Raw genomic sequence first — 10,876 nt, 5'->3', positions numbered from 1 at the left:
ATTATATTAAGTGAAACAAGCCAAGCACACAAAGAGGAATATCACATGTTCTCACTTATTTGTGGGAGCTAAAAATAAATAAATAAATATACAAACGAACAAAGGGTGGGGAGGGGAAGAAGACACAACGATCACAACAATTCGTTGAACGTGTTAAGACAAGTGATCAGATAGGACGTAGGGGAGGGGAAGAGGAACAGGTAAAGGGACACAAACATCAACTACAACGTATATTGAGAAGTTAAAAAGAACAAAAGAAACCTTAGAAGCAAGAAGAGAATAGAATGAAATATTGGACGTGTTGAGAGAAAAACCCCACAGCCTAGAATTCTGTACCTACGTGAAGGAGAAATAAAAGCTTTCTCAAACAAACACGTACTGCGGGCATTTGTTGCCAGAAGACCTGTCTTGCAGGAAATGTTAAAAGAAGTTCCTTAGAGAGAAGAAAAGTGACACAAAGAAGTCGTCAGTGAAGACAAAATAAAAACTTTCAGTCCTCTTATTCTCAATTGATAGAACAGATAACACTTTGTTCAAAATAATAACAGATGTCTTTGATTATGCACGCTTATGTATGACATTAATGACACAAGGGACGAGAGGGAGGAATTAGAATTATTTTATTATAAGGCACTCACGCTACTTGTGAAGTGGCACAGTGTTATTTGAAAGTAGGTGTGGATTCCTGGTAAATGTATGTTGTAAACTCTACGGCAGCTGCTAAAAAAAAGCTAAAAAAAAGAAGTATAACTGATATGCTAAGAAAGGAGAGAAAATGGAGCCATATAAAATGCTCAATTAAAACCACAAAAGGCAGCTCTTTCCTTTTGCAGCCATCGCCGAGGTGGCAGCGGCCAAAATGAAGTTCAATCCCTTTGTGACTTCTGACCGAAGCAAGAACCGTAAAAGGCATTTCAATGCACCTTCCCATGTTCTCAGGAAGATTATGTCTTCCCCTCTTTCCAAAGAGCTGAGACAGAAGTACAATGTTCAATCCATGCCCATTCGAAAAGATGATGAAGTTCAGGTTGTGCAGGGACACTATAAAGGTCAGCAAATTGGCAAAGTAGTCCAGGTTTACAGGAAGAAATATGTCATCTACACTGAACGGGTGCAGCGGGAAAAGGCTAATGGCACAACTGTCCATGTGGGCATTCACCCCAGCAAGGTGGTTATCACTAGGCTAAAACTGGACAAAGACCGAAAAAAGATCCTTGAACGGAAAGCCAAATCTTGCCAAGTAGGAAAGGAAAAGGGCAAATATAAGGAAAAAACAATTGAGAAGATGCAGGAATAAAGTAATCTTACATATGACTTTCATTAAAAACCTGCTAAGATGGAAATAAAAAACCACAAAAGGCAGAAAAAGAGTGAAAAACAAAATTAGGAGCAAGGACAAAAAATAGAAAACAGTACCAAATATGGTAGATATTAATCCAACTATATCAATAATTACTTTAAATGTCAATAGTCTAAAGACACCAATTAAAAGACAGACATTGTCAGAGTGGGTCAAAAAACATGACCCAACTGGGCCGGCCCGTGGCTCACTCGGGAGAGTGCGGTGCTGATAACACCAAGGCCGCAGGTTCGGATCCCATATAGGGATGGCCGGTTAGCTCACTGGCCGAGGGATCCCATATAGGGATGGCCGGTTAGCTCACTGGCCGAGCGTGGTGCTGACAACATCAAGTCAAGGGTTAAGATCCCCTTACCGGTCATCTTTAAAAAAAAAAAAAACATGGCCCAACTATATGTTGTCTATGAGAAACCCCCTTTAAATATAAGCACCTATATGGATTAAAAGTAAATAAATGGAGAAAAATATAGCATGCTAACACTAATCAAAAGAAACGAGGAGCAGCCAAAAGAAACCAGCCTTGTAACACCAAGGTCACAGATTCGGATCCCCATACTAGCCAGCCACCAAAAAAAAAAAAACAAAACAGAAAAACCTCAAGAGTAGCTATGTTAATTTCAGACAGAGCAGATTTCAGAGTAAAGGAAAATTATCAGGGATAAAAGGGGGCATTACATAATGATAAATGGGTCAATTCTCCAAGAAGACATAATAATCCTTAACAAGTAAGTACTTAACAACATAGTCAAAATACATGAGGCAAAACCTGATAGAACTGAAAGCAGAAATAGATAAATTCACTATCATGACTGAAGACTTCAACACCCCTCAATCAAAAATGTATAGATCCAACTGGAAGGAAGGACATAGTTGAGGTCAATAACACCATCAATCAACTGGGTATAATGGCCATCTATAGACTACATCATCCAAGGATAGCAGAATACACATTCTTCTCAAGATCACATGAAACATTCACAAAGATATATCACATTCTGGTCCATAAAACACACCTTAACAAAAAAAAAAAAAAAAAGAATTACATAATGCCTTCTCTCAGACCACAGTGGAATTAAACTAGAAATTAATAACAGAAAGATAACTGGAAAATCCCCAAATACATGGAGATTAAATAACATGCTTCTGAATAACACATGGGTCAAAAAAGAAATCTCAAGAGAAGTTAAGAAATATTTTGAACTAAATTAAAATGAAAAGAGAACTTATCAACATTTGAGGGATGCTATGAAAGCAATGCTTAGGAGGAAATTTATAGCACTAAATGCATATATTAGAAAAGAAGAAAGATCTAAAATGAATAGTCCAAGCTTCCACTTTAAGAAACTAAAAAGGAGAGAGAGAGAGGAGAGACAGAGACAGAGAGAGAGAGAGAGAGAGAGAGAGAGAGAGAGAGAGAGAGAGAGAGAGAGAGAAAAGCAAATTAAATCTAAAGTAAGTGGGAGAAAAGAAATAATAAAAATTAGAGCAACTCCAGGTGGCCTTCAGATTTGAGACTGCAACATCAACTCCTCCCTAGGCCTCCAGAGTACAAGTCTACCCTGCAGATTTTGGACTTGCCAGCCCCCACAATCATGTGAAACAATTTTTAAAAATCATATAGATAGATAGATATGCATATATTTAGATATCAATATAGAGATATATTGGTTTTGTTTCTCTGCAGAACCCTGACTACTACACCCACTAAATAAACAAAAAAGTTAGAGCACAAATCAGTGAAATTGAAAACAGGAAATCAATAGAGAAAAATCAATGAAACCAACAGCTGGTTCTTTGAAAAGATCAGTAAAATTGATAAGCCTCTAACTAACTAGAAGACAAAGCAAAAGAGAGGACACAAATTACTAATATAGGAAATGAAAGCATATACATCACTATAGATCACATGGACATGAAAAGGATAATGAAGGAATGCTATGACCAGCTCTATGTCCACAAATTTGATGACCTAGCTGAAATGGACCTATTCCTTGAAAGACATAAACTTCCAAAACTCAAACGAGAAATAATAAACAATCTGAATAGGCCTATATCTATTACAGAAATTAAATCAATAATTTATATCCTTCTAAAACAGAAACACCAGGTCCAGATGGGTTCATTGATGGATTCTACCAAATATTTAAGGAAGAAATTATACCAATTCTTTATAATTTCCTACAGAAGATTGAAGCTGAGCAAATACTACCTAACTCATTCTATTAGGTCAGCATCACCTTAATACCCAAACCAGAAAAAGACATTACAAGAAGAGAAAACTACAGAGCAGTATCTCTCATAAACATAGATGCAAAACTCCTCAACAAAATATTAGCAAATTGAATCCAGCAATGTATAAAAAGAATTATACACTATGACCAAGTGTGATTTATCCCAGGTATGCAAGGCTGGTTCAACATTCAAAAGTCAATTAATATAACCCATCATGTCATAAGCAAGAAAAGTCACATGATCATATAAATACATGCAGAAAAAGCATTTGACAAAACCCAGCACCCATTCATGATAAGAAAAACTATCACTACACTAGGAATAGAGGGAAACCTCCTCAACTTGATAAAGAATATCTACAAAAACAAAAAACAAACAAAAGCCTATAGCTAACATCATACTTATGGTGAGAAACTAGAAGCCTTCCCAGTAAGATCAGGAACAAGGTAAGGATGTCCTCTCTTACCACTCCTTTTCAACATTGTCCTGGAAGTCCTAGCTAATGCAATAAGACAAGAAAAGGAAATAAAATGTTTATTGACTGGGAGGGAAGAAAAAAGTCTTTGTTCACAGATGACATGCTCATCTATAGAGAAAATCCAAGAGAATCAACAAAAAACTCCTGGTACTAATAAGTGATTATAGCAAGTTTGTAGAATACAAGGTAAATAAACAAAAGTCAATCACTTTTCCATATATAAGCAATGAACAAGTGAAATTTGAAATTAAAAACACAATATTGGGCTGGCTCATTAGCTCAGTTAGTTAGAGCACGGTGCTAACACCAAGGTCCAGGGCTCAATCCCTGTACTTCCCAGCTGTAAAAAATAATAATAATAATAATAATAATAAATTAATTAATTTAAAAAATAAAAATAAGGGCTGGCCTGGTGGTGCACTGTAGAGTGCGCTGCTTGGGAGCGCAGCGGCGCTCCCGCTGAGGGTTCGGATCCCATGTGGAGACTGGTTCCCGCTCACTGGCTGAGCGCGGTGCGGGTGCAACACTGAGGGTTGCGATCCCGTTGCCGGTCCCCGGTACAGGCGTGACACTGAGGGTTGCGATCCCGTTACCGGTCAGTAAAAAAAGACAAAAAGCAAAAAAAAATAAATAAAAAATAAATAAATAAAAATAAAAACACAACACCATTTACATTAGCACCTCCAGAATATGAAATCGATTTTTTTCTCCTCTTTTTTTTGAAATAGATTTATTTAGGTATAATAATCTAACAAAATATGTACAAGATCTATATGAGGAAAATTACAAAACTTTCATAAAATAAATTAAAGAAGAATTAAATAAATGGGGAGAAATTCCATGTTCATGGACAGGAAGACTCAATATTGTCAAGAAGTCAGTTTTTCCCAACTTGACCTGTAGATTCAATGCAATCCCAACCAAAATCCCAGCAAATTATTTTGTTGACATCAACAAACTGATTCTAAAGTTTAAGTGGTGAGGCTAAAGACCCAGAATGGCCAGCACATAAGAACAAAGTTGGAGGACCAATGTGATCTGACTTCAAGACTTACTATAAAGGTACAGTAATTGAAACAGTATGGTATTGCAGAAAGCACAGACAAATACATCAGTGGAACAGAATAGAAAGCACAGAAGTAGGCCCACATAAATACAGTCAATTTATCTTTGACAAAGAAACAAAGGCAACACAATGGAGAAAAGATAAACTTTTCAACAAATGGTGCTGCAACAATTGGACATCCACGTGAAGAAAAATCAATCCACACACAGACTATATACCCTTCACACAAATTAACTCAAAATGAATCCCAGATCTAAATGTGAAACACAGCACTATAAAATCCTGGAAGATAATGTAGGAGAAAATCTAGATGAGCTTTTGTTTAGCAGTGACTTTTTAGATACAACATCAAAGTCACAATCCATGAAAAAAAGAATTGATAAGCTGGACTTCATTAAAGTAAAAAATGTCTGCTCTGCAAGACACTGTCAAGAGAATGAAAAGACAAGCCACAGACTGGGAAAAAATATTTACGAAGGACGTACCTGATAAAGAACTGTTGTCCAAAATATACAAAGAATGCTTAAAGCTCAACGATAAGAAAGCAAACAACCCGACTAAAACTGGGCCAAAGATCATAGATGCCTCACCGGAGAAGATAAACAGATGGCATCTAAGCATGTGAAAAGATGCTTCAGGGCTGGCCAGTTAGCTCAGTTGGATAGAACACAGTGTTATAACACCAAGGCCAGGGTCAAGGGTTCAGATCCCCATACCAGCCAACTGCCCGAAAAAGGAAAAAAAAGAAAAGATGCTTCACATCATATGTCACCAGGGAAATGCAAGTTAGAACAGCAACGAGATACCACTACACACCTACTAGAATGGCCACATTTCAGAGCACTGAGAACACCAGCTGCTGGAGGGGATTCGGAGCAACAGGAACTCTCACTCATTGCTGGTGGGAATGCAGAATGGTTGCAGCCACTCTAGAAGATGGTTTGGCAGTTTCGTACAAAACTAAACATACACTTACCATACGTTCAGTAATTGTGCTCCTTGGTATTTACACACATGAGATGAAAACGCATGTCCACACAAGAAAACCGCACATGGATGTATATAGCAGCTTTGTTCATAATTGTGAAAACTTGAAAGCAAGCACAATGTCCTTCAGTAAGTGTATGGTTAAATAAACTGGTATATCCAGTTGATGGAATATTACTCAGCACTAAAAAGAAATGAGCTATTAAGCCATGGAGGAAGCTTAAATGTACATTACTAAGTGAAAGAAGCCAATCTGAAAAGGCTACAGATTATATAATTTCAACTGCTCAACTCTGGAACAGGCAAAGCTATGGAGACAGTGTAAAGATCAGTGATTTGCATGGGTTTGGGGGAGGGAGGGATGAGTAGGAGGAGCACAGGGGATTTTTAGGGCAGTAAAAATACTCTGTATGATACTACATGTTTCTTTTTTTTTTTTTGTCTTTTTTCCGTGTCCGGCAACGGATCGCAACCCTCAGTGTTGCCCCCGTACCGGACCGGGGACCGGCAACGGGATCGCAAGCCTCGGTGTTGCTCCCGCGCCTCGCTCAGCCAGTGAGCGGGAGCCGGCCTGTATGTGGGATCCGAACCCTCGGACGGGAGGGCCGCCGCGCTTCCCAAGCGGCGCACTATCCAGTGCGCCACCAGGCCGGCCCGATACTATATGTTATTATACATTTGTTTAAACCCATAGAATGTCCAACACCAAGACCGAACTCTAATGTAGAATATGGTCTTTGGGTAATTATGATGTGTCGATGTAAGTTCATCGACTGTACCGAATGCACCACTCTGGTGGGGGATGTTGACTATGGGGGAGGCTATGCATGTGTGGGGCAGGGGGTACATGGGAATTCTCTCTGTACCTGCCTCTCAGTTTTGCTGTGAAGCTAATACTGCTCTACAAAATAAAGTCTTTCTTTCTTTTTTTTTTTTAAATCCATTTCTCACCTCTCCGTCACCCCGCAAGGGCAGGCCCTACTGCCTGCCTTTCTCAGGCTCCAGGCCCAGCTGGTTTCCGGCTGGGCTTGATGGTGGGAGGCATGGGCAAGAGACTAGAAGGTGGGAGGAAGGGGCGAAGCCAGGGTACGGCCTCCCTGCTTCTCTGCTCTGGGGGCATCTCGGCAGCAGCTACGGCTCCTACTGAAAGGCTAGGAAAGACATGATTCCAGGTCTTCTCCCCGTGTCCCTCTGGCCTAGTGATGGCTGTGGCTTCCTGCCCGTGCTGATCCCCAGCTGCCTCACTACTCCCGCCCCACATCAACCTCCTGTTAGTCCTAGTTACCGTTTTCCTGGCATTTAATGCCCTCGGTTGAAGTGGTTTCTGTTTCCCTCGGAGGACCCTAACTGATGAAATACCTATTTGGAAGGGGCAGATCGTGCTTCGCATCATGGAAGAAGGGACCAATGGAGGAGCCACTGACCAAATGTTAAGCCAAAAAAGGTTCTCAAGAAATTTCAAAAAAATAGAAACGAAATAATACAGAACACATTCTTGGAATAGAAAATTAACAACAAAAATGGAAAACAAACAAAAGCCTACCTTTAGAATTTAGAACTCCCTTTAAAAAACTTCAGTGAAAAAAAAATCAAAGAAAAAGTTGCAGAATATTTAAAAAAAACAGGAATGATGAGAACAGCAAAAGTACCAAGTCAGAATACGAAGAAACCAGACAATTAATAAATCAGTCCCGACACTGGTTCTTTGAGACACTAAAACAAAACAAAAGATAAAACAGTAGCCAACCCAAGCAAAGGAAAGAAAAAAGAAAACAGAATAAATCACCAAAACTCACAGAAGTAGCCATAAGCGCCCCCATGGATCACAAGCAACTTATGACCAAAGAAACTGAAAAAGTACTTATGGGGGGCAGGACCCTTGACCACAGAGAAAATTCTCATAAAGAGACACTTGATGCCTGAGTGAGCTACTGCCACCATTTGATGTCACCTTCAGACTTAACCCTGTCCAGGAGGAGCAAATGACTGCAGCTTCCTAGAAGCCCCTGGTAGACTTGCCTACGCTTCTTATTGGCCAGAACTAGGTCATTGGCCACCACAGTTCACATCAGAATTCGTTCCTGAATCACACGGGTAAAAGAGTGGGTGCTGGAATATAACCAGGGCTCTACTGATAAGGCAGAAGGGACATCTGCCCCCACTGTGTCCGGTTCTCTTTGAGGCTCGATGTGGTTCCATTGATCATTTGTCTGTTTCGGCACCAAAGCTGCACTGTTTTCATCAATGTCATTCTGTAGCGTGTTTTCCTTTGTCAACATTTTCTTGGCTGATCTCGCATGTGATGATCCTTAGAATCACACTTAGGTAGGAAAAAAATGGCTATCATTTCTTGGGGCCCTTCAAACCCCAATATGCTTTTGTTCCTCTTTCTCCTACTCTCCCACCTCTCCCTTGGTGATTATCTTTTTATGCTTATCAGGATGGGATGTAAATATTATCCCTGACAATGTAAAATTAAATTATAGCTGATACAAAATGGTCAAGGATAACATTACTATTGACAGTTAATGGAGCGAGAGATTTAGTATTATTTAATACTAATCCCACATCTCCAAAGAACTAAGCTTACAAAGAATTAAAGATAACAGTATGAATACCATATATAGTGTTTCAGGGGTCCTCAAGACCACCCTCAGGAGCACCCAGGCCTGCTGAGTTAACCCTTTCTACACAAAAGGGGATGAGAGGTATGTCCCATCCTGCAACAAAAACCTATCTCTCTGTGTTTTGCGCATAAGTTGACTCTAAAAGTTAAAATCCCCCCCAAAAAATTCACATTATGATGTCTATATAAATATTTGTCAATGCCAGGTCAAAAAGAGGAATGCTAGGATTATATTTTCTTTTCATAAGTCTAATTTAATGACCCCTGGGCCATTTGAAAAGAGAACATTCCTAGCATCAAGGTCCCAATAGATTCTCTTTTCCTATGCACCATCAATTGGTAAAATTATGATATATTTTACTTTGCTTCTTATTTTGGTCATAATTTACTTGTACAGTTCTTTTTTTCGTGGTGTTTCTAATTGCTTTTCCTTATTTTCTTGTACTATTTACCATCATCATACCCAAGTTTTTCAAACTCCCAATCATACCAATTAATATGTTGAATTCACATACACATATTTAAAAAAAAATTTGAGTCCTCTTTCCCAGAGCCTACCATTCTCCTACTCCAACCTGGACTGATTGCCAACCAGGCCTTCTGCCCAGTTGGCATCCCTGGTATTTCCCATCACTGATCTCCTGGATTACATTCACTGTCCTGTGGATCCCACATCTCCATTTTTCTTGGCTTACACCCTTGTTTTGCTGCAGAACATCCTCAAGAAGCTTCTTAAGAAAGTATACTTGAGAGGTAAATTTTCTTAGCTCTTTATGTCTAAAAATATTTTTATTCCATTGTCACACTTGATGGATATTTTGGCTGGTATAGAATTCTGTATTGAAAATCATTTTCCCTTGGAATTTTGAAAGCACTACACATTTTTTCCTTTTTTTTTCTTGTTCCTCCATTGCTATTTTGATTCTTGTTCCTTTTTCTCAGTATTATTTTTCAAGAACTCTTGTTAGTTGTTTGCTGGACTGCCTGGATCTTCAGAGTCCTTATATTTTCTCTCATATTTTTGTCATTGCTATTTTGTTCTATTTTCTGGGAGACTTCCACAGTTTTATCTTTCAATATTTCTATAAAAGTTTGAGCGTTAGTAATCATATTTTAATTTCCAAGAATTCTTTCTTATTCTCCAATTGCTCTTTTCACACAATATTCTGTTCTTGTTTTATGAATACAATATTTTCTCCTAGTTCTCTGAATATACTAATTCAATTAAAATGATTTTTTCATATATTCCCTGAAATATAGGATTCCAAGTTCATTTTTTTCTATATGTTTATGTTGCCTCTTTTTCATGTTGAAGGGTTTCTTCAAATTTCTTATGAAACTTAATGGTTGGTTTATATTTAATAAAGAAGGGCTTAATAGCTATCATGAATTTAATCTGCTGCTGGGCAAATATGTCTGTTTTCCTGCTATGACTCTTCTCTGTGTATGGCAGGGGGCTGAGGAACAGAGTTCCTATCCCCCAAATGCTACAATTAGGAACAAATTGTTCAGGGGTTGTCAACATCCATGCTGAAAGCTGTAGCTCTTCACAGACATTTCGATTTCTTTAGAGAATGGTCAAGTGTTTTCTCTGTAGGCTTGTGCCAGCTCCTAGCTCAGCTGTCTGATGGGAGAGAGGAGGTTCCAACTGGTAAGGTTATCCTGTATTGGGGCCTTCAATTAATCCCCATGTGTTCAGTCCTAATTCTATTGTTTTCCACCACATGCCCGCTGATTCTGATTCTCTTGTGTTATATCTGGCAAACAGGCTCCTACCTCCTCTGAAGCTCCCATGTCAAATATTCTCAGCTGGATATTTCCTGCCAATTTTATTCATCAACCAATTCCCATCTGCTGTCTAAAAAATTGTTGAACTCTGTCCATTTTCACCATGTTCTCTTTACTCTGATGGGTTTATTCCTCTCTGTTCCTTGACATTTTTCTTTCACTGAGCTTCTAAGAGTAAAGAAGGAAAACTCTGTGTGTATGCATGTGCATATACTCCTGAGCATGAGGGTGATGTCTTCTATCAGAATCAATTCATTTCTTATCTGTTTTTCTATTTTTTTTTTTTTTTTTTTTTTTTTTTTTTTTTTTTTTTTGTCTTTTTGTGTCCGGCAACGGATC

The 10,876-nt window shown here is 38.7% G+C and overlaps 1 protein-coding gene across 1 annotated transcript; it reads left to right on the top strand.

Annotated features, from left to right (window-relative positions):
* The first annotated feature begins 853 nt into the window (after positions 1-853).
* LOC103595095 (60S ribosomal protein L26-like) lies at positions 854-1,314 on the top strand. The gene has a single exon (XM_008578408.1). The coding sequence runs from the start codon at positions 860-862 to the stop codon at positions 1,295-1,297; it is 438 nt and encodes a 145-aa protein (XP_008576630.1). The 5' UTR covers positions 854-859; the 3' UTR covers positions 1,298-1,314.
* The last annotated feature ends 9,562 nt before the right edge of the window (positions 1,315-10,876 follow it).

This window comes from Galeopterus variegatus, unplaced genomic scaffold (assembly GCF_000696425.1).
Source record: "Galeopterus variegatus unplaced genomic scaffold, G_variegatus-3.0.2 Scaffold1677, whole genome shotgun sequence".
In the NCBI taxonomy this organism is placed as follows: Eukaryota; Metazoa; Chordata; class Mammalia; order Dermoptera; family Cynocephalidae; genus Galeopterus; species Galeopterus variegatus.
The sequence above is the reverse complement of the archived record's forward strand: the minus strand, read 5'-3'. Positions and strand labels throughout refer to the sequence as shown.

What these genes read in the sequence shown, in the direction of transcription:
- LOC103595095 (XM_008578408.1), top strand. Translation starts at nt 860, where the DNA reads ATGAAGTTCAATCCCTTTGTGACTTCTGACCGAAGCAAGAACCGTAAA.